The 24,301-nt window shown below is 33.8% G+C and overlaps 3 protein-coding genes across 4 annotated transcripts in view; all 3 read right to left on the bottom strand.

The window, feature by feature from the left end:
• Positions 1-11,575, bottom strand: part of LOC144852062 (cytoplasmic dynein 1 heavy chain 1-like) — a 47,129-nt gene extending 35,554 nt beyond the window's left edge. For both annotated transcript variants that reach the window (XM_078709755.1, XM_078709756.1), the window contains exons 1-14: positions 11,251-11,575; positions 10,798-10,897; positions 10,511-10,684; positions 9,689-9,944; positions 9,011-9,197; positions 8,172-8,392; positions 7,436-7,656; positions 6,797-6,965; positions 3,759-3,850; positions 3,233-3,449; positions 1,322-1,408; positions 962-1,117; positions 580-714; positions 150-284 (exon numbers count right to left, since the gene is read on the bottom strand). In XM_078709755.1, coding sequence (XP_078565881.1) covers positions 150-284; positions 580-714; positions 962-1,117; positions 1,322-1,408; positions 3,233-3,449; positions 3,759-3,850; positions 6,797-6,965; positions 7,436-7,656; positions 8,172-8,392; positions 9,011-9,197; positions 9,689-9,944; positions 10,511-10,684; positions 10,798-10,897; positions 11,251-11,476 — 2,376 coding nt within the window. In that variant the 5' untranslated portion in view covers positions 11,477-11,575. The remainder of the gene's footprint in view (positions 1-149; positions 285-579; positions 715-961; positions 1,118-1,321; positions 1,409-3,232; positions 3,450-3,758; positions 3,851-6,796; positions 6,966-7,435; positions 7,657-8,171; positions 8,393-9,010; positions 9,198-9,688; positions 9,945-10,510; positions 10,685-10,797; positions 10,898-11,250) is intronic.
• Positions 11,576-16,824: 5,249 nt separating this feature from the next.
• On the bottom strand, positions 16,825-18,098 carry LOC144852987 (citrate synthase-lysine N-methyltransferase CSKMT, mitochondrial-like). The gene is made up of 3 exons (XM_078711041.1): positions 18,080-18,098; positions 17,082-17,736; positions 16,825-16,828 (listed from the first exon to the last, which is right to left on the bottom strand). Exons 1-3 carry the CDS (start codon positions 18,096-18,098, stop codon positions 16,825-16,827), a joined length of 678 nt encoding a protein of 225 aa, XP_078567167.1.
• Positions 17,597-24,301, bottom strand: part of LOC144852462 (zinc finger CCCH domain-containing protein 14-like) — a 42,298-nt gene continuing 35,593 nt past the window's right edge. The window contains exon 16 of the mRNA XM_078710275.1: positions 17,597-17,736. The gene's annotated coding sequence lies outside the window, so the exon portion shown is untranslated. The remainder of the gene's footprint in view (positions 17,737-24,301) is intronic.

The following is a 24,301-nucleotide window of genomic DNA, read 5'->3' as shown; positions in this document are numbered from 1 at the left end:
GTACTAGGCTTTTTACCATGCAAGCCTTTTATTTCAGATATACAGTAAATAAAGTCTGACTAAATGATTCTAGGTGGAGTGAAAAGGGCTTTGATCAAGTGGCATATATATTCTGTAAGATCATAATGTTCACAATCAAACTTCCTTACCTTATCACATGTTCGTTCATAGGTCCTTACACTCTCAATGAGAGAGATGGCAAATGGGTACAGCTGATTGGCCTGGTGAGCTTTGTTGACGATTGCTAGTGGAACGCGGAAGCCAAGCCATTTCAGGTTACGCACCTAGTCAAAAGATTTTACTTTAATTAAACTTTAAAAAAATAAAAAATGTTATTGGGCAGATATTTGCCGTTATTCTAAGAGAATTGGCATGGAACTGGAACCAACAACCTCCAAATCACTAGCTTGGTATTCTAGACCACCAAGCTTGTGCTGAAGTTTAGGTTAGGTAGAATTTTCCATTAAACTTTTAGGGCTGTTTAAACACACTGGTTTTCAAGTATTAATATTTATATTAGTATTATTATATTTATTTTATAAAGCATTTCTATGCAAAAATATTATTATTTATCCGAACCTCTTTAGATAATGTTATGATATCTGGCAAGAAGTTGATTCTTAGCTTGAGAACATTAGACTTGGTTCCTGTCCGAGCTCTCTGACTTTCAATGGTGAAGATACGACCTGTAACTCCCAGTTGACGTTGTTGGACCTGATAATAAAAAGTCATTATTTTGAATAATGATGTTTTGAGTTTATCAACGTATATTGTTAAACAAAGAGGTTATTCTTATAGAATTTTTAATGAAAAAACCCAACCAAATAACATTGAATAGAACCCCTCCTCAGGGACACACCCATATTCAGGGACACCCCTATTTAAGGGACACTTTCATGGTCCTATGGTGTCCCCCAACTAGGGGTCTTCATATGATTATATAGCAACGTTATTTTTATACCTTTCTTGACCAGTCATCAAATACTTCTTGTGTGCTCAGCTTAGCTCGGAAGCTATCGCCATCTGCTTTTAATTTTTGACCTTCGACATGGTTCTCCCATCCTTTGCCAAGTACGTCTTCCACTCGTCTCATGTAGGCAGTCAATTGACGATCAATCTATAGATATAACACACATTGTAAGAATCTTATATATACAACATAACAATATACAAATTATAAATAAAATAAACATAAAATGACAGCTTATTATGTCTCATTAAAGCAAAGTAATCGTATAAATGGTGTCTAATTAAGAAGAATATTTTCCATGCCGGAAGAGGTGTGAAAGACCCTTAAAAGCTGTTTATTCCTTCTACATACCTGCCTGGCCCAAATGATGGATCCAGATGTTGGAGGAAGATCTCTTACTTTGCTCATCTTGCTGGCTTTGCTCAATGGATATTGAATCTGGGGAGAATAAAATATAGGTAATATATTAATATTTATTGGTTACTCTCCTTTAAAGCTTTCCATTGGTAAAAAGCCAATCCTATTCATCATACAAGACATCATACATCATGTAATTATTAAAATTAGAATTTTGTGTTTATCAAGATTGTTGTCTTTGTGACTGCACCTCATTCATATGCCACCGTTATTATTACTATAGAGCTGTTAGAAAGTTAATATTTTAACAATTCTGTGCAGGATGGGGTGGAGTATCTATTTTTCGAACATCTTCAATTCTGGTTCCTTTTAATTTATTAAGATTACTGAATACATTTATTTATTATTATATTATTATTTTATATTACAATTTACATAAAGAAACCAAATTTTAAAGCACAAATATCCCAGACATGTTGCAGACGCTTTAAAATGCTAATCTGGCATGGGCAAATAATTATGAATATGTTTTATTTTTTTTAAAAAGTGCATGTTGTTGACCAAGGCTATCTTTGTTCCAGACGCATGCTTATATGTTTGAATAAAGTAATAATCACTAAAAAATGTGTTTTATACACTCTAATTATAAAAACTTACGTTTATATTAAATTTCAAATCTGGTTTTTCAATATTGTGCATGGTTGATAATGACAGTGGATAGGGGAACAATAGGTTAGTAAACTTGACTCGTATTTAACAAGAAATTGGTTTAATAAACAAGTTTCTCTAAGTGCTCCTTAATTGATGTACTTTCACAACTCTCGTACTGATTACAAATAATTCTGGTAAGAAGCGTGCTCGTCTTCAATTTAAGACTTAATATACACAAGAAAAAAACCTAATTTAACCCATCATTAATTTAATAATCGTTTTTCAACAATTCCTGGGGTTTAATAATATTGCGCATGATTGAAAATAGTGTTACAAATTTAGTACAAAGGCCTGTAAGTTAATTTTAAGATGTCACTGTTGATTGATCCTGTCTGTAACATTATTAAGTGAATTTGAATAGTGATGATCTTGGAATACAAGTATTTGATTTTCTTTCTCCGTCATTACTTCAGGTCCTCTGGGAAATTATGTGGAGATGAGTGCTGATGGTAACAACAAGTTGATTTAATCAAATAACATCAAGTAAGATTATTACAAATAGCTTTCTATTTTCATCTAAAGTTGTTCCATTGGCTTTTTGTACATTCTTTGTCAATTCACTCTTCCTTTGTTTTGTTCTTCACTCTTCTTTCCCTCTAAATCTATTTTTTTTTCTTTTTTCCTTTCCCTTTTCTTTCAATTCCATCTTTCATTCATCCGTCTTCCTTCCTTTTCATAGCTCCGTGGAGCATTGTGAAAACAAAACATTAACATTCGATTTGATTTTCTGCCGCCAGAATCGTGCTGGAACAAGATCCTTAATCTCTGCTGTTATATCTCCCTTCATTGCCTCACTATCTTTCCCTTTATTTTTATTTTCCTTAATTTACTGATGCTTTCATATTCTTTATGCCTCCTTAATTCCTCATTCTGTCATCTCTCATTGTCTAACTATCTCTCCCTTTATTTTATTTGCCTCCTCTAACTTTCCCCAATAGGTTCTCAGTTAAGTGATGCATCACTCTTGTGACCCCATTATCTCTATATTTATTTTTAGTACCTCTTGCTGTTTCTTATTAATTTATATCTATTCACTTTTTTATTTATTTGACTGGTATAAAAATAGCCCAAAGCAATTCAATAGGCCTAAGCCTTGCATTAAAAAAAATTGTTTGCTTACAAGCATTCAACACATTATCAATAAATATCAATAATAACATAAAAAATATAAAATAATTATAATAAATTATTTACCTTGAATTTATCATGAAGTGCCTCAATATCATCTTTTACTCTTTGTATCAATTGCGTCTGATATTCACGAATAGCTCCACGGATGTGTGGCCGTACAAACAGTGCGTTGAAACGCGAAAAGATACGGAACATCTCGTTTGCATTTTTCGCTGTACCGAGCTGATCACGAAGGCGTGCTGTTATTCTTGTTTCGACACGATCAATACGTTCATCATATCTATAGATATATTATATATTTTTTAATTAGCTATTGTAGCAATACAATTTTTTTTTTTATTAAAGATGTCTTGTCCCCACAAAAACATGAAAAATGAAGATTAATTAAATCAGACTTTGAATAGGCTATTTTGTAGTTTTAATAAAGTTAATCACTTTCGTAGAAAAAAAAATGTTTTTAATTATAAAATGACAAAATTCAACCAAAAACCCATTGGCTGGCAGCCAATTTTACTATTTTTTGCTTCAAATTAGTTTCAGGGGGACAATATATTTATAGTTTGTTATTTAGACCCATGTATAACTGTACCTTTTCATGGCTGCTTCAAAGGCATCCGATCCTTCACGCGTCACATCTAGCCCGTCTACTTCCTTCACGTTCTCGTAGGCTAAGTTCACTTCCTACCAGTATAACAAAGGTATTGTATTATGGTTACTAATTGTATCATGCATTTAATGTGTTCATTTTATTCTATAGAAGAACCACTCCACTTCTTTAATTAGGACACTTCTTTATATGCATCAAACAGCGAGTAACTTGCCAATTACAGGATGGATAAACTATTTTAATAATAATTGTTCTCATTTCAGGCTTAGGGAGTGGAGTTGAAAGAGTTGTGAGTACAACATTGGCACTAGGTCAGGATTAAACCTGTACCTTGGGATTGGAAGGCAAGCATGTTAACCATAAAGCTACAGCTCCACTAGGACACCTCTATTAAGGGGACACTTTCCAGAGAAATGAAAGAAATTTATGTTAACACTATGACTATGTCAACCCCCCCATCATTAAAGGGACACTTTTTGGATCCTTACAGTGTCTACTGGATAATAGTTCATATGTTGGTAGGGTATTTTTATTAAGAGAAATATGTACATCTTGTTTTCATATATACCCTTTGTTTCCATTTCATATGGATTTTTTTTTTCATAAAAATTTGCAATCTGTTTTCGGAGAATTACTTTGTACTCCAGATATCTTGAACTTGAAAATTCCCAAATAAACATTTATTTAAAAAGTCATTTTTAATTATGACAAATTCACCAGATGTTTTGATACTCTCACTCATAAAACAAATTATTAGAATTCATAAAGACTATAGTCCCAACAGACCTTAATATCTTAAAGCCTTTTAACAAAGCAATATAAAGCCATCTTGGTTTATATCAACCCACTTTATGTTATTAAGAAAGTATTATTTGAACCAATGAGGTGTACAATTCCTGTTAACATGGGAAACCACTTTTAAACCTAAATCACGCAATGCCTAAAATAACACGTTTATTGTCAAGAAAAGGCATATAATGTTTGTTTTTAATTTGAATAATGTTATGAGCATCAACAAAAACAATAAATACATAATGATTATGATAAAATGTCTACAACTAAAACTAAATAATCTGTTAAAAAAAGTTTAGGACCTCAAAAAGTACGAAAGAGAACAAAATAGGGACTGGGAGAGATAAAAATTAACAAAAACTCTCTGCCTGTCTGTAAGTCCGCTTATTAATTAGGACAAAAAAAGGATAGGGAGAAACAAAAACTGACTAGACATGAAACTCGTCACTTTGACGAGTTAGTTATCCGCACCACGACAAACGCCACGTGCACGTCATACGTTGGAATATTGCACACAGATAAAGATTATGGCATTATGACAAGAACTGAAGAATATGACATGCTGTTAGTGCTGAATTTTGTGTCATATAGTATATACATGCAAACAGTATAAGCTGTATACATATTACATACAGTGTAGAATAGGTGAAATTACGGGACCCGCCATTTATTCCAATTTTTAACATGGCGACGGTATCAAAATGAAACACTTAGATAGCAATTTCAGAAGGAAATTATCTCAGGAACAACATATTAACGTGTAGAAGAAATTTGAATACGTAAAATATAGATGCGCACCCTTTTAAATGTGATGAACTATTACGCAAAATATGAAAATACGACTTTTTTTATTCAACTGGCCATATGATGACGTCACAACATCCGATTGGCAAAATGTTTACATGAATTCGTATCTACAATCCAATAGCTTCCAGAAAACGTTTTAATCGTGATTATCACATTTTATTCTTACGAGCTATTACAGATTAAAATTTACTGTAAAGATGAAATTAATGACCCACGTAATTAAAATTTTTAGGCATGATGACGTCATAAAAATTAAAATATTTTTATCTCATGCTAAAGAAAGTTGATTGACCTACACAATATATAAATGTAGGAAAAAAAGGAATACAGATAAGCGCGATGCGCTCCATTGAATGTGATGAGCAATAACGAAAGAGACAAAAATCCTATATTTTACATTCGTGTGGCCATACGATGACGTCACAATGTTTTTTTAGCCTTATTGATGCATGATCCGATATCTACAACTCATCAACTTCTAGATTTTGTAATAAAAATAAACGGTTAACGGTTTACTTTAGAAACTATGACTGTTTAAAAAAAGGCATAATTTTTACGATTTTTTAAGCTTTTTCATAAAAAACGCGCACGAATTGTCTAATTCAACGTGTTCGTATGGCGTTATTTAAACTGGAAAAGGTCTAAATTGTTTTCAAAATCACTGGGAAAGGCTTGAAAAATATAATTCAAGAGAAAAAAATAAGTTTTTAACGCTATGTGCGCACCGCGCGCATAAAAAATTGCGCGCCCGTGGGAATTTTTGACATGCTCAAAATGACAAGAAACGCGTAAAAAGTTGATTAGAAATTAATTTTGCGCATTTTGAAATTTTAAATGCGCGTGCGCGCGTAACTTCTTGTCAAACATGCCATTTTTAATCCGTAGAAAGTTTGCCCCTGATATGACTTAAATTTTGTCAAAGTGTCAATACTAAATGACTTTTGGTTTTTAATCTATGATCAATCATTGAAATTCATAAAATTGCGCATAAGTCACGTTGCGCAACTATGACGTCATTCAAAAATAGGAGGTGCACAACTTCACGTAAATGCCCATATGTTGTCAAAGTTATGAAATGTTATGTTTACACATTTTAGAGGAACACGACTCACAAAAAGGAAGGAAGGAAAGAAGAATAATACAGAAAAAAAATATTGATCTCATACAATTACAAGGAGTTATCCGCTTGGTATACCAAGCGGATAACTAATAATGTAGGTTGACTGCATGTCCACCTACTACTGTAATTAGGGAATCACATTTTTTTGTCACATAAAGTTTGATAGTGTAGACAGGGCTTTAGATGCAACAAATAACTAATAGTATAGATCAACTGCCTGTTTTAAGTGCATGCACTAATTAGAAAAAAGGGATATGGAGATTATAGATTGTCTGTCCATCAAGTAAATGACGAAGCTTACCTCAATGGCGTTGGCATCAGCAGCATCCATAAGTAGCTCGTTCATGTTTGTTTGTTGAGACTCTTCGGAGCGAGGACCTCCAGGACTGCCAGGCGTGGTTTGAGGGACCACTGCTGGTCGCAGAACGCGCACTATCACAGTACGCAGTTGTTCATGTTGGCGACGGAATCTACAGAAGATTTAATAAATGTAACGAAAATTACACTAGGCCTACTAAAGGCCCATTTACACTAGCACGATAACGATCAACGATAAATAGATAAAGAAAGCATAAATGGTTATCCTATAGTTCTACGATAAAAACTTTTTAGATTTCTTTTATTTTATGTATGAAAAATGTGTCATCGATCATTATTGTCCTAGTGTAAATGGGCCTTAAATGTATTTTTTTTAAAGTAGAACAACTCTTTTGGGACACTCCTATTCAGAGGACACTCCCCCAAAAATTAATGAGGGGTTCTATCATTACAGCCAACTTCTATCTAGGGGAAACCCCTAATAGACACTTTATACGTTCTACTGTATCAGTTAATAGAAAACATCTTTGTAGTGAGTGTTCGATTTGCGGTAACCGATAATAATTTTTAGATTGTCCTTCATAAAGTTATAAAAATAATTTTATTGAACCATTTGACATACTTTCTCATCGTATCAAGTCGACTTTGCAATCGTTTGTGGTTCGGGTTGACACGCCATACCATTTTCAAGCTCTCTTCACGCTTTTTCTTGACGATGTCACGTAGCAGACCCTGCAGCTTCTCGTATTCATCTTCCCATGTTCCGAACACTTCGAAACATGCAGACATGACCTTCTCAAATTCTTCAAAGCTGATGTGCATGAGGCGTCGAGTTCCGAGCACCTAAAATATACAATTAAAACATTTTTTTTTGGCTATTTTATAATATAAATATAAATATATAATTTAATATAATTATATAGATTTGTTAAAATCCAAAGGTAAATTAATGATAAAATGACAATGCTGTGGGTATCAGTGACTGGATCTCAATGGAGAAAGCTACATCAAAACGATTATATAGACTTTTTGTTACATAAGGTGATGGGAAAACATAACAGTAGGATTGGGACACCTCTATTAAGGGGACATTTCTACTAAAGGGATACTCTCCAGTGAAATGACCAAGAAGTAATATATGTTTTAATACTACATTCAACTGCTATTCAGGAGACACTCTGTAGGGTCACGAAGGTGGTCCCGTAATAGGGGTTTTACTGTATATGGTTCTCGTCTAGTGCAGAATTTTGGTAAACTTTCATCACCATATTTTAATCGTATCCGCATACAGACGGCTGATTAGAACAACTATTTTAAATAGCCTAACCATGTTCACATATTAAAGAAAGTTATCTTACCTTGAGGAGTTGGGTAGTCAGGTCTCTTGATATGGCTTCCACTAGTCGTAAAGCTCTCTGAATTGGATACTTTGTGTTGCGGATCTTACGAAGATGTTGGAAGATGCTAACCAGAGCGAGACGAATGCGGTCAAGCTCAGAGGCCGCCAGCAGGTCATTCAAGGGGAAGTCTTTCATGAGAGGAGCGTAATCATTGACCGTGTCAAGTGCTGGTTTCAAACCTGTTCATACAAACAAATCTATATTTAAGGTATTTATGTCTCAAAAGGATCGCTATAAATATGTGTAAAGTGTCAAACTAAGTGGCTTCCGAGCCTTTCGTAAACAGATTTCCAAAAAAATCGTATACTACAGTACAGTATGATAAAAATTACTCAATTTTTAATACACATAAAACTGAATGATTTTAAAAACATTTATTGTATGTGAATATAGTTAAATCCCAATGAACTTTGAGAAAGCTCAAGGGTCAATGAACTACTTAAAAAACCGATGATCTGAAGAGAAATGAAACAAAAAAAACTCCACCCTTTGCACTGTGAGGGCATTGACTTCTCAATATGTGCAGTTATGTCATAAAGCAAACCTTCTAGATATTAAAATATTAAATTGTTATAATAAAATTCATAGTGTGCATCCTTCTTCTTCCATCAGTTAGGAGCAAACTTAATATTTCAATGCTACTGCTTTACTGGCTATAGCCCCTCCACAAGACAGGGGTCTCCCAGAGAACAGGCTGTTTGACTTCGCACACAATTTTTACATTGTTGATTTATCTAAATATTTTTTAAAAAATTATTAACTTTTAATTAAAACCGAAACAAACAATAAACACAAACCTGTATCAGTGTCAAAACTGACTGTCGCATGGAAACGTTTTCCGTGTTTTAAAATTTCTAGTGTTAATGCTACCTCAACACTTTCACGCTTCTCTTGCACTTTCATCAGCGCCCTCTCTAGATTCAACCAGAAGCTGATTTCTTGGAGTGCAGTTCCAGAAGCTGGATCACGATCGAGCTTTGTCACCTAAAGAGGCAAGCAAAATTAGTTTCTCTTTATGAATATGTAGAGTAGGTAACAACTTAAAGAAGTCTATCACTGATTATTTTTTTAATCATTCTTAGGGTCAGGTCTTATTCACCCAGGTAAATTGGTGACCCACCCACTAAAGTTAGCAATCTTTGAAGCCAACTTTAGTCCTGGTAAACAGAAAAGAAGACAGAAGCAGTAAAGGTCTGTCTACACTATCAAACTAGTTTGACAATAAAGTGTGATGTGCCCAAATATGGTAGTGGTGATATGCCCAAATATGGTGGTGATATGTATATGGGCAAATCAAATTTTTTTCTCACATAAAGTTTGATAGTGTAGACAGAGCTTAAGGGTCCAGGCTTGAGTTATTTACCAGGTAAGTTAGTGATCTTTGAACCTGTAAGCCTGCATGCATTCTTAGAAGAAAAGAAGCAGCAAGAGAAAAAAACAACATTAATAATTAATATTGATTACAATTAGCATACCTTTTGAATCTCTCTTATCCATCTGTTCACACCATTTTGAAGTTGGTTCAGGAAGACGGAATCCTCCGCTTTGTCGGCAAAATCGATGACCTTTGGCCTTCGATTCTCATCTTGACACTTGCGAATCATCGTTGACACAACAGGATTGATAGGAAGTGTTATTTCAGGGATGTCAATATTTTGTTGAAGGTGAAGAAGTCCCATCTCAAGTTCGGAAATCTTTTTCTCAACTGTTGGTGCCATTTTGTCACCATCCCTAAAAACAAGCAGTAAATCTCGTCACAAATGTCAGATTTTACTAAATAATCTTTTTTGGAACTTTAATAATAATAATATCCTGGATTTATATAGCGCCTAATGTTGTGAAACCTGTAAGTGCTGAACATTATTACCCAAGTCATTTTTTTTTATTAAACACACTCATAATGCAGCTAGTAATCAACGCAAAGGTTTGTCTTTATCTAACCGGGTTCTCATTTATACACCTGGGTGGAGAGATGCAAATGTAAGTAAAGTATTTTGTCTAAGGATACAAGCAATGCGGCAAGAGTTGGATTCGAACCTCGATCTCACAATCAGTAGTCGAACGTCCACCATACTGCGCCACTAAACTATACCTCAATCAACTCTTATATAAAATTAAGAAGACACCACCAGGACTGAAACAAAAATGGTTCCCTTAATAACGCTGCTCCTTCAGTATGTAGTAGATAACATTATATTGCCACACTGGGGCGTTGACATCAGCGTTTTGTATGGTGTGCATCCATGTGATGCTAGGCGATGTGAAAGTGATATCAGAGGTTCTACTCTATTACAAACCTATCCACTTTTCCTGCAGCTCTGATGTACGATTTGAAAAACGGAGCAATGGCTTCACTGACGTATGCATGAAGTGTCTCAAAAGGAGATCCCTCGCTTAGCGCCATCACACGAAGTTGAGAAGACATTGATTTATCGGCGTCGACTAGTCCACCTTTCTTCAGGAACACAATGCTACAATAAAATGATATTTATTAAAAATGTTTTAAAAAGAAAACGTATATAAATAATGCTTATACTGTAGTTTGGAAAATCATTTGTCAAAAACTAATTTATTAATTAATTACCTCATCATTTTTGTGTTTGTGAATTCAGCCGTGTTTTTTATTGTGTATGTAATCACCTCGGGCTCACCGGGTTCTGAAGATTCACTTGCTTCGTCATCATCTTATAAACAAAAACAAACAATAATTTAATAGTATATTTGACAGGACAAAAATATTTCATGTATTATATATTGCTACTGTTTTTATTAATCTTTTTTCTTTTTTTAATTAGTTTTATTAATATTGCTGGTGACACCCATGGCAGTACAGTAAGTATTACTAGGCCTAGTATAAATGAGCAATAAATAAAATACTGGGTCTCATTAAAAAACTATGTAGTCATATCCTACCTATATACTACGTACTGTATTAATGACAATTGAATTTGTTGGAAATTTGATGGATATTAACTCCATATTTATCTAATCAAAAATTACCAATTTTTTCAAATTATCAATTGCATTCATAATGTACCTTTTGTAACATTCCTCTGAACCATTAGGCAGTGTACCTGCGGATCAGAAAGGAACTTTTTCATGCATTCTACGTGAGCCTTCTCGGCAAGGGCGTTGTCCAGTGCCACAGATGGTTCGCCATTTTCGAGTAGAAGTGGCACAGTTTTCCGGAGATATGAAGTCAAAATTGGCACCTCTGCGACCACCTGAGTGCTCTGGCTTTCGGTATCACTGCTATCCGCCATCTCTGGTGGATAGCTTTACCACTTTAGCTGCACTTTAGTAGCTTTTTTGTTGATTTTCTCCTCTTTTTAGCAGGCAAAAACGATCGCTGAAAATGTATTTTCCCAGCCAATTCGCTAAATAACCTATGACCTGAAACCGGCGTTCTAATCGATATGTCGCCCTCAATGTTACATTAAAATCCAAACTTTTTAGAAAACAAAATGAGTACAAGGTAATAGAAATTATCAATAATTAAAAGTGCTTAATTAATTATCAATGTATGCGTTGGTATATTTTTTATTATATTTACTGTTTCACTTTACAGTAATGTTATAGGTATTCAACTACAGCTATTTTGCATATATTAATGTTGTTTGTAAAATTCGACCTACTGATAAATACGAAAGTATAATGATTCTCAAATTTGGTTTGAAATTCGGATTATTATTGGATTGAAATAAATATTGACTAACTATCGCGTTTACATGAATGAATTGGCCTATGTAGTCAGTGCAATAAATACTTTGTGCAAGTCGGCCAGCAAGAAAAACAATAGCATCATCTTTGTTTATCTCTCAAGATCAAAATCAATCAATTAATAGCCATCACAATTAGGTACAACCACCCACGTAATCATGGGGTAATCATTGTCTATCTTCTGCTCATTGCTGTGTACCCCAATCTGATTATAACACCACGATTTGAATTGTCTTTCCCGCGGGGAAACATCGCAGCCTATAATAATTGTCGTGAGTGCGTATTGTGCATCAGTTTGTAGCCTTCATTGTCCTTAAACCTGAAAGGGTTTACATTTATATTATTACTTTTGATAATGTGAATTTGATTTGACTATACATCTGTGACTCTTTTTATTTCCCTCAAGGATCAGCGATGCAAACATTTAATGTTAGTGCCTTAACCATGTGGTATAGCCACATTTCAGTCTCTCAAAAACAAAAGTATTATGGAGGCTTACACTAGTGAGTCGCATGCGAAAACAAAAGCACTACGAAATGATTGACACATTTTGAAGTATTCCATACAACCAGAGATGGAACGGGTTCGGGCTGGGGGAGATGATTCTGACTGATAAGTTGCAAGAATGGTATTTTATTGTTAGCTGGCATTGTATCTAACTGACTGTCAATGGTCAGTTAGATATTATCAAATGACAGCTGCAGGATCGAGCGTGTTAATAGGCTACCCCTCAGCATTCCCGGGTTTTCCTCCTCTACTCTCGCGTGGTGCCACCATAGGTACGGTTTTAAGCTTGAGGACAAATATGAATACCTTTACCTTTACCTTTACATTGCCTAATTATTTTCAGCATTGTCTTCTTTGGCTTTGGCTTATTGGCTTCTGATGTGTTTGAAACGCTTCGCTCAAATAGTCAACGCTTAACGCGAACGCGCCTGGTGAGTGAGTCAAGTGTCACATTAACATGTGATAACAGGTGGTTGTGATTCAGTTCTCACCTGTTCAACCTTAGAACATCATACTTAGTCAAAGTCTTGCTTACTAATTACAATCATTTCCGTAATTTCGGCACAAATTAGCCGGTATTTATATTTTATTTAATTACAATCAAATAGTGTGACCAATTCGATGCGTTGGTCGCTGTTCTGTCTGTGATTATCGTTTGATAAAATTGCATGAAATCATGATAGGCAGAAATTTTAAAATATGGACAGACAGACTAACATACAGTACGGTACCGATCTGAAACCTCAATTTACATTGTACCGGCTTCATAAGCCATGTATGATGCGACTATCTGTATGATGTCATTATAGTTAAGAGACGAATGGACACACATACTAACAGATACCGATAGAAACAATCCCATTTACCTTCATTAAAACGCCGTGTAAATTAAAAACGATGGACTGTCGGCCGTGTCCAACCGACCAGTTAGCCACCCTTGAAGATGTTTAAAATATTATTTATAATACACTGTTATGATAACGATCGATACACGAAATATTGTGGCACTATAAGTAAGAAACTATACTTATACGATGTGCAGTGTATAATTAATAACGGTATATCGGATAATAAGTTTAAACCGTATAAATATATTGATTTTTAAGTCCTCGGTGGCTCGATAGAGAGACTATAATTATTATTCATTATTGCGTACAATAACGCCAACTCCCGACAAATATACGCCAATTTAATTGAGAAAAACACTTAAAAGTCGGTTGTAGATTACACGTAGGCCCACAGGACCTAGTTTTAATTGCTAATTTAAAAGAACCGTTGACGGCTATTGGCCGCCCATAGAAATGAATATTTACAGAATTAAGAAAGAAAGCTAGGCTGAGATTGTGCTTTTGTTGCCTGTGTTGGTAAAGAATGAAGACTACTTCATGATTATTATTAATTATTCTTTCAACATAGAAGACATGTTATTCATTTTTCTTTCGTTGGGCTTTACAACCACTTTTATTCATTCCATAGGCTATTCCTATTTTCTAAAAGACTTTTGACATACACACCGATAATATTTTCCTTAAACTGTTGATTCTAAAACAAATTCAATATATTTTTCAGCTATAGATTTTAAAATTGTAAAATAATGTCACTAAAATCGGCTTCCCATTGCTGTATCTCCACATAGTTATTTTTTATTTATTTATTTTATGTCTTTAGGCAATGTGGCCAAGGATTGCCAATAGTTAATGTATCACTGTCCTATCAGATAGGTGGTAATCCCCCTGATACATACTATCTATTCCCGAAGTATCATAGGCATATTTGATACTATAATAGCACTCATTTTATATCACATGTGGTGCCTGTATAATGTATGGTTAGGTTAAGGGTTACTGTTACTTAGATCCATGTGAAACACATGTTATGTTGTATTACCAAATATTCCTATGATACTTTGGAAATAGATACAGTACCAAGAATTGGCTAAAAATATAGTCTTGCTTTCCAATTTAATGCATGAAGCCTATTGTTCATCAACGCATGTTAAAATGTATTCGAATGAAAACATGATTTGAAGACATGTTTAGGATAATGGTACCTTGTTTAAACATAGATATTAAAATTGAATTTACAATGTAGGCCTACAAAACATAGATTAGCGCTAAAGACCACACCAAAACAACAATTCTTCGCTATATTATCAATTATTTTGATTGGATGCTGCCTCGTAATTCTGCCGCGTAATTCATTCTCCTCGAATGAAGCAGAAGATAGCATGTTCACGAAACAATATAATAGAGGCCTGTACGCTACTGAACAATGTATTGATCGAGCAAGAAAAAATCAAAATTGAAGGCGCCTGGTTATGTGATTTGATGAAGAGGAAGACGATCTGTGCTTAGGTGAGCGAAGCTGGTAATTTAGTCATCAATTAGTCACAAGGGCTGACTGAACCCATAGATATTCTTAACAAAATATTGCGTCCTTATTAGGCCTAATTAATTTCGCCTCCATTAGTTTGACCATTTGACTGCCGATATGTCACAGTTATGTACGGCTATCAAATACACAAATTATACTATATATTATCATGGTCAAGTATAAATTTTGAATTTTATACAAAAAAATAATAATTTATTGTACTGAAATGTGAATGTATGTTATGCCAACGTGATCTGAACCACCTCTTGCCGATTCTTCGTGGCATTTTGTGGAAAAACAACGTTCTTTTATTTAGATTTATTTGCAAAATCAATCCTCATTAGATTGAATTATCATTGAAAAGTGATTGGATTGTTCAGTCCTGTCTGTTGTTCCAACTGTGTTTAAGGATTGAACGATTATAATTTCGATTGAATATGATATATTTCTTTTATTTAGATTTGTTTGCAAAATCAATCCTAATTAGATTGAATTATCATTGAAGTGTTCAGTCCTTTCTGTTCCAACTGCGTTTAAGGACTGAACCGTTATTATTTCGATTGAATATGATATAATATTAATATTGAAGAAACACGTCTATTATTAATCATTTCCGAGAACTATTTTAATTACCACAAACGCGGACTTTTCTTTGCGTAAACATCTTAAAGTTGTTCGTTTTACTGTCACCGTAAGACAAAACATTACGCGAACAAAATAAAACATCAACATCATTATTTCCTTCTGGCGACGTTCGAGCGGATCTTCGCCAAAGTTGATTAAAAATTTGATTATACAACAGAAATGATTATTTGTAAAAACGCACATATATAAACCTCTGGTCTCTTAATAGCAAGGATATCAATATTATTCTAAACGAGCTCTTTAGTTAGGGGGAATCGAAGGTCAGAGTCATCTACGTAAGTTCGTGAAAAATGTTACGAAAAAGTAGTTTTTGACGGCAAGGTTAAAAGAATATCTGTATGATAATGGATGCGCTAGCTAACCCATCAAAAACCGACAATATGCCAACTTACACGCATTTAAATCATTCGGCCTTTCTCAGGTATTCTTAGTTTTTCAACATCTACCCGAGTAATTAGCTCCGTCTCGGAAGAGTTACGTCGTTTTTTTCGTTGAAAATGTCTTTGAGAGGTAGACTAAACGACGCGGAAGAGAGAGTGAGGTCTTCATTTTTACATTTTAATTGTTTAATGACCCAAAGCAAGGGTGTAAGTAATTTATTCCGTTGAGAGATTACGATTGACCCGTGCGTAGTTCAAGTACGCGACCAATCACTAACGGCAAATAATTGCTAAGATCGCGTCACATCGGTCATTTGCGGTAAAATTTACGATTTTGTTTCTGTATAAAAACGTAACTTTGGTTTTAGACAGGTTATAAATGGCTTTGTTGTTTATTACCGAAAGCATCTTCTGAAAAAAGGGGTTCATAAAATTTGAAGTGTGAAGACTAGCTGAATCAACCTTTATTTAAACTCAATCGTAGATGCACTGTAAAACTTTTATATAACTAAATTACACACAGATGGAAAGAGAGAATCATATTCATTTTTTTCTTATCGTTTGCTGCCAGTATTATATACCTCATAATGCAATATTGTTTGTTAAATTTATTTGACAAATAAAATTGTATAAAATAAAAGTTTAAATAGGCTATTTTGTAGTTTTAATAAAGTTATTCACTTTCGCCGGAAAAATAAAACGAACAAAACTAATGATTTCGTTGATTAAAAAAAATAAACGATTAGGGGCCTACATTTTACTGGATTTTTTATTATCTTTTAAGATAATAACAAACTTAAAATTTTAAGTTTGTTATTTTTTGTTTTGTTCTTTTTTTTGTTCAAACTCAATATTGTGTAACAATTACATCGTCGGAGAGACATATTGGTTGTGGGAGGGACGATTTTTTACGTGGCCTAAGTTCTCAATGTTTGTCTCCATCGCGTCGAAGATGACATTCGATTTAACATACAATATACATCTAATCATCTACATTTATCACACAGAAATATTTGCAAATTTTTAAACAAAAATACATTCATTTTAATTACAAACATTTTAGCACATTGCTTACCATAAGCAATAACCAGCCCTAGTTAATTGTTATATAAATGCGATAGTATATACATTTATTTTTTTAAATTATTTTATTTTTTATCGTGCTATTTTTGGGCTAATAGTTTAGTTTAATTATGAAAATAATGTTACCTAAACAATTTTAAAATTCTTTTGAATAAAATACATAAAATATTCAACGCCAAAATGTACGCCTAAATCTTTGTACGAAATTTGAAATGAATAGTCTTTGTGAGATATTTTCAACTTAGAACGACGTATCAGATCAAGACGATCTTCTGGTGGCGTATCAGAGACCTGTAGCCACATTCTACCATCCTTCAAAAGTCTTGAACACTCTCTGAAAATGCCGTCAAAAGCTTCCTCTCCTTGAGGAGCTCTAACAACAGCATCGGTTGTTCCTTTGTCAAGAATCATATCAAACGTGCCGTCCTTAAATGGAAGATTCTTGACGTCACCAGTAATGTAGGTGACACCAGTTGATGTTACATCATCTGGTTCAAGCAGACGATGTAATGACGACATCTGTTGAGTGGCGACATCAGAGAAGTCAACACAGGTGATCTGGTGGACAGGTGGTGTGGAAGATTTGTACAACTGGACAGCAAAGTCCGACGTCCCAGAACCAATGTCCAGCACCCTTATTGGAACACAACCAGATTCACATGTTTCTTTCAAAATATGCGACAATGGTTGTTTTAATGATTCATATGATAGGAACCAATCGAAAGAGTTTTCTTTTGAATTCCATTTCTTTTTGTAAAAATTATCCCAGAATTCTGTGCTCCATAAATGACCATTTGGATGATGGACAGAATTACCTGAAAAAACAATGAAGCAAAATTGCGCAATTTACAATTTGCTCGAGAATTTCTTTTTGCGCAAGATCAAGAATTTATTTGCACAACTTTATTTAATTGAAATATTTATTTATTTTGAAATTTAAATTCAATTCGCCCATAATATTTATATTTTAGGAATATTAATATCAACATTGATTGTCATATTATTTCCATCTCTTAGGTTTCAGTAGACTTACAGGATCAGTAGGCCTAACTATAGGGGCCTAGGTCAACATCATGAAGCCAGCCTGAATCATTCGCGTTCGCGCTTTGATAAAACTAGCTAAGGGCCTAGTAGGCCTACGGAATTAATGTACCCTACATCTGTAAATAACCTTCATTTTCTTTACATTTAACATGCAACTTAGCAAAGTAATCAATACATACTTGAAGATGTACTGAATTGGCGACAACCAGGGAAATTAAGACCGAAAACTACGTTTTTAACCAAACATTTCCGAAACATGGAGCGCTGCAGCGCTGCTGCTGCCATAATTTGTTCTTCTACCCGATAGAGGGCGCTTTAATAATAATAAAAAAAATAATAATTTTTGTATAAAAAGTTATGAGAAAACAATTCTAAAGTTACGATTACACTACCTCAACTATGTCACGTCTTTAAAATTTCGAAAATACAAGTCAAAGGGTCTGTTCCAAAATATTAGGATTGAAATTGAAAACAATACGAATCAATAAAGTTGATCATTTATTAATCATACGATAACAAACAAATTAAATAATTTGGTTTATTGTTATATATTATTTTTATTTGTATTATTTTGTTAATAGGCCTACGTCATTAAACTATGACTAAACGTCATATGTCAACAGCGCAATATTTTGGCATACCAAATATTAAATTAATTAATTTCGATTATTATATTACGAAATGTCAAGTTATGAACGAATATTATACTTAGGCGGCCTACTAATCATTTGTTTATTTTTCCAAAACCGATCTTGCTTTTTTTAGGTCAACCGTAATACTTTAATCCGCCATGATTGTATTCGCGTAACTGTGACCTGATTTCAGACGGATTATGGGATACATCATACTAAAAGTAATGGTCTGTTTGTATCGGCACTTTGTTCTTCAAAAGTTTTTACCCATACAATGGAGATCAAACACAATTCGGTCAGGGACAGTTGGCGATTGGAGAAATTAAAGAGTTTGAAATCAGAAAGCACCAAGTGCCGGAGATTAAGGAATATTTCTATGGTATATTATTATATGAATATGAATCGTTGACCAGTCTTATTTAATCCATGGTTATGCATTATGGATTTCATAACCAATGTCCACGTTAACTTCAAACGATACCGCCGCAATGCAAGTCTGCAGTTATAGTGTTGTGTGTACCACAGTTACATAGTCTGAATTCTTACAGTGTTTTAAACGATTAATCATGTCATGTACGAATTATTTACATACATTAAATCTACAATTGTTACGATTCAAAATTTGATTTCCATTTATTTTATAGGCATGTAGACCAGTTTAAACTACTAATAATATAGTGATAATATAATGTTTTGCTTCTTAATGGACTGTAGTGGTAAAACATATTGTTTATGTTAAGCTCTGTCTACACTATCAAACTAGTTTGACAAAAAAGTGTGATGTGCCCAAATATGGTAGTGATTTGCTTAAATATGGTAATGATATGACATCATCATGTCCATATATGGACACATCCCATTTTTTGTCACATAAAGTGTGATAAGTGTAGACATATCTTTAAAGTGTCCCCGAATAAGGGGTGTTCCGAAGCAGAGGCTCTAACTTTGCGTATCACTCTCAGATACTTGTTCTGTTTTTAGATATGGAGTTAATATTATGTATTATATTATCAATTATTAATGATTATACAAGGACAACAATGGATTACTTAGGAACAAACATCCGGAATTCATATAGAATATATACAAATACTCCCAAATATGGTGTGAACTCATTACAAGAAACAATTTCAAGGTAACATTATCACAAAAACAAATTCTGAGTATTAATGTTTGACAATTTGTGATCATGTTTTATATGTAACATTTAAATAACGACAACCCGTTACCTTATTAACCTATTCTTTTTCAGTTAACAAAACTTGCTGTATTATTAATCTATAATGAAAAAAAAAAACATCTATAAAAAAAGATATTTCCTAAGCTATAGGCACTGCACCTGAAGGTTACATAAGGTAGAAGATGGTACGATAAGATAACTTAAATGTTCTTCTTAAGGACAAACAGTGACATTAATTGGAGTTTCTTAAAAGGTGACTTTGCGCCTTCCCCCTATTATGTAGATCCCCCCAGGCCACTGGAACTCATAAGTGTCAAGTTCTTGTAAACGCGATAGCTGAGTAAAAAGCTAAAGACATGACACGTCACACAAAATAGTACCGAGTGTGAACCTTGTTATGTTTCACTATATTTTTGTATGTTCAGTAAAACTAAAATTATAAGTTACAATTTTATAACAAACAATATGGATATAGCCTAAAACAAAATAAAAAAGCTACCCTTTAAAGCTCTGCCTACACTATCAAACTGTTTGACAAAAAATGTGATTTGCCCATATATGGATACGATGACATCATATCACTACCATATTTAAGCATATCACTACCATTATTTGAGCACATCACACTTTTTTTGTCAAACTAGTTTGAAAGTGTAGACAGAGCTTAACCTAACTAAAAATGTATAATCTAAACATCTCGAATGTTGGCTCTGATCTAATCCGCGCGCAAGTGATCTGATCTGACCAGGCTGGTCTGACACTTGGTAGGTGACACTAGCTTCACGCTATGTAGGCCTACAGACTTGGGGCAAGTCACACACCCGCGCGCAAGTGATCTGATCTGACCAAGCCAACCTGGCACTTAGGTGATCCTATAGGGCCGGCCGGCACAGGCCTACACCCGTAAATTAAGATGACCCATCAGAGGATCATAACTGAGTCTGTTGGTTTGACCCAGGATGTGCGGAAATTAGGTATTACTGGTCCTTGTGGTCATTTAGTCTCTGCTGACTGATGCGCACTGAAACTGGTACAAAATACATCACGTGATTTCGGATATCGGTCAGTTTTAACTGGCTATTGGTCAAGGATGATGTCTTATTTTGTAATCACACGTTTTTGGATTTTGTTAAATATCTAAAAATAATTTTCGATGACCAATGGTCAAGAAAAAAAAATCAGTTTTCACCACAAATATTAAAAATAATTATGTTGTTGACCATCTGGTAATATTTCCTTTATAGTGTTTTCAACACATATTCGGACCATTGACCAATTAAAACAGATTTTGGGTTAACGCATTTCCATCATCAGGTATAGGTATATCTTGAACTAACTTTTTTGCAACATAATAATATTTTAGGTCATAATAATTATATTCATAATTTCAGACTTTTTAAACCCGTCTTTAATTTTTTTTCTCAATATTGAATTGAATGATATAAGCATGTTAAATTGTTATTCAATAATTATATAATAATGTAATATTTATGAAAATAATTGCAATACAATGTTTTGTTTTGGGAATTAAAAAACAATATGATATAATAATTATAAAGAACCAAATGGAAACAAGTTTTTATTTATCTTTTGGTAATACTTTATCCTAGTTCAATTAGTTTCGTATTTATACTGTACTAAAATATGTCATTATGTGTTTTATATTAACCAAATGAATCATACCACATACCAATTCAAAAAAATATGCTTTGGTTACTAATAAATAAGAATTATTTACTTAATAACTATTAATAATAATGTGTGATTTTATTAAGGGTAATTTTAGTGATCCATTAATCCAATAACGTTAACATTATCATAAGTAAAACAACGTTTTGTTAACATAATGAGATCATGAAAATTGATACGAGTTAAAGCGCCTCGTGCTTTGCTATGGGCGGCCGATTAATCCAATTTTTGGATTAAAAGTATTCTATTTCAATGTTAAGATTATGCATTACAATGTCATACCTATTACGTGGCATGACATCTGGAAGTTGCGCAGTGCACTTGTGTCAATGTTGTCTTCCGAGCTACAGCCAATATTGAGTCTAAGTGAGTTTTTTAAGGCCTGTAAGGCGATGCATAATTCTTATCTGACAAGAAAAACATGTCTTATTTTAGTAACTAACGGTTCTTTTGTAACTTTTATATAGCTTGGTTCCCACTAGGACGTAATGCAACGACGTAAGCGCAACGTAAAGCTTGGTTCCCACTAGGACGTAACGCAACGACGTAAGCGCGACTCACAAGTGACGGATTATCCGAATTTTCGCTTGTGATTGGTCAACTCGCTTGCGTTGCGCATACGTCGTCGCGTTGCGTCTCAGTGTGAACGAAGCATATACAATGGTACTAATATTAAGGGGATTGCATCTTTGGGCCCAACATAGTTGGCGAAATCCGCTGCTGAATAGAGGTTGTTCGTGTTAGTTTTACGGGAAAATGTCATTCTAAAAAATAAGTTTGAATTGTGAAATTAATGACAATACAAACAATACAGTGGCTGCATTATGTACTATGTATTATTAGCAAGTAATTTGACCAATCACAACCGCTGGATAATTTGAACTGTCGCTTGTAATTGGTCAACTCTTTGCGCTTACTGCGTTGCGTCCTAGTGGAAAGCAAACTTTAGGTGAGACCTATGTATAACTTGCTATAACACCTCGACACTTGAAGTTAAACCCGGACAATTCATTTATTGTTAAGAAGTCGGTTCTAGTAGCAGCCGACATAATACCATGTACTTACCATTTCACTCAATTAGATCGCATGTGTCAAAATCAAAATAGTTCAATCGGCCATTTTAAAAGCAATCAAAGAGTAATTAACAAGCTTTGTGTGAAAGAATGTTGTTTTCCTAGAACACCGGTCAAGGTGAGAATATAAGGTGAGCCCGCGGGATTACAACACCGCTGTCCGACGTTTGCGTAAAGGTCGCGCACTCACCGGAATGTGGTGGTCACTGCAGGGACAACTCTCTGGTCACCGGTTCACTTTTTCCAACAATAACATAACGGCATTTTTTGACGAAAAATGTCATGATCACAAATCATGGGCGTGGCAAGTATTTGGAAATACACCTAAGTATGACGGGCCAAACTGTCATCTACCTAAGCAATTTTTTATAAATATAGCCTAGGCCTAAGTTTCGGCGATGTACAGTTTTAAGTTATAGCTTTGCTTCTTCTTAAAAGCGTGTTCTACTCAATATTATTTCCACATGTATTTAATCTTGTTTTTTGATCGACTTATCATTTTTTCATGAATTTATCCTCTTTGTGTTTTGCTATATGAAATAACCTTTATTTCAAAATTTATTTTAGCGTGAATTTATTATTATTATTATTATTATTTTTGGAATAGTAATTTACAGAATCTGTTATTTTAATAATATTTCTAATTTAAATAAACTGCGTAATAACCATGAATAAAAACTGCTGCGATAATTAACATTATTATAGCAACAACGTCAATATTGTTCAATATTGAATCATATTAAGCCAATGCCACACAATAGTCGCAATATGGTGACAGATAGTATTAATTAACAACCATTATTGAAATACATAGGACGTATGGCGAATACAACATCATCGTATTCTGACAATATGTTCAGACTGCATTAATATCAGTGTATTATTAGTTTTAATAATAGGCTAGTCAAGCAATATATCCAGAATATTAATAGTTATGGAAGTCAAGTTATCATTTCAAAGGACTTTTGGTATATAAACATAATAAATAATCTCAAAAGTAACGGATGTTGTGTTTAGTGAGGGATCGCAACATATTAATACCACCGTATGTGCATGCAATCATTGATATAGCTATAAGCTACTACAAGGGTTAACACGTTTATGTATACGTGTTTAGATTAGATATTTAATTTCAACACGTTCGTTTCCTGTCTAGAAAAAACTATTGAAACACGTTGGTTACGTGTTTAGGCGTACAAACACGTTGGTTACATAGGTATAAACACCTTGGTAATATTAATAAATATACGTGTTTAGGCAAACTTTGTAAATATGCGTTTTAGAAAAAGCTGTAAAAACCTCGTGTAGATTAAACACGTTAGTTACGTGTTTAGCTGGTGTACAAACCAGTTGGTTTAGGCATAACACCTTGGTTATAAATGTATGTGTTTAGGCAAACTTTGTAAATTACGCGTTTTAATAATGACTGGAAAATCTTAGTGGAGATTTTCAATGATAGTTTAACGTTTTTAGGCATTTAATTTACAACACGTTGGTGACGTGTTTAGACAAAGGTGAGTTTCAAGTATGGGTCTTAATGAATGGAATGGTTTGTGCGGCGTCATGAAATTACGGATCCACAAAATAATATGTTTGATTAACTTTCGGAATTTTGCTTATCTTTCAGTTTCTTGCTTAACTTTTGGCATTAAGTTGCTTATTTTTCGCTGTGTATGGAAGGGCATTAAACATGCTTTGTTATATTGTCAATATTTTTATAATTTTCAATCCAAACTACTTATAAGGCATAAAGTATAAATAT

The sequence above is a fragment of the Antedon bifida genome, chromosome 9, assembly GCF_963402885.1.
Source record: "Antedon bifida chromosome 9, ecAntBifi1.1, whole genome shotgun sequence".
NCBI lineage: Eukaryota > Metazoa > Echinodermata > Crinoidea > Comatulida > Antedonidae > Antedon > Antedon bifida.
Note: the sequence above shows the minus strand (reverse complement) of the source record. Positions and strands in the feature narration are given on the sequence as shown.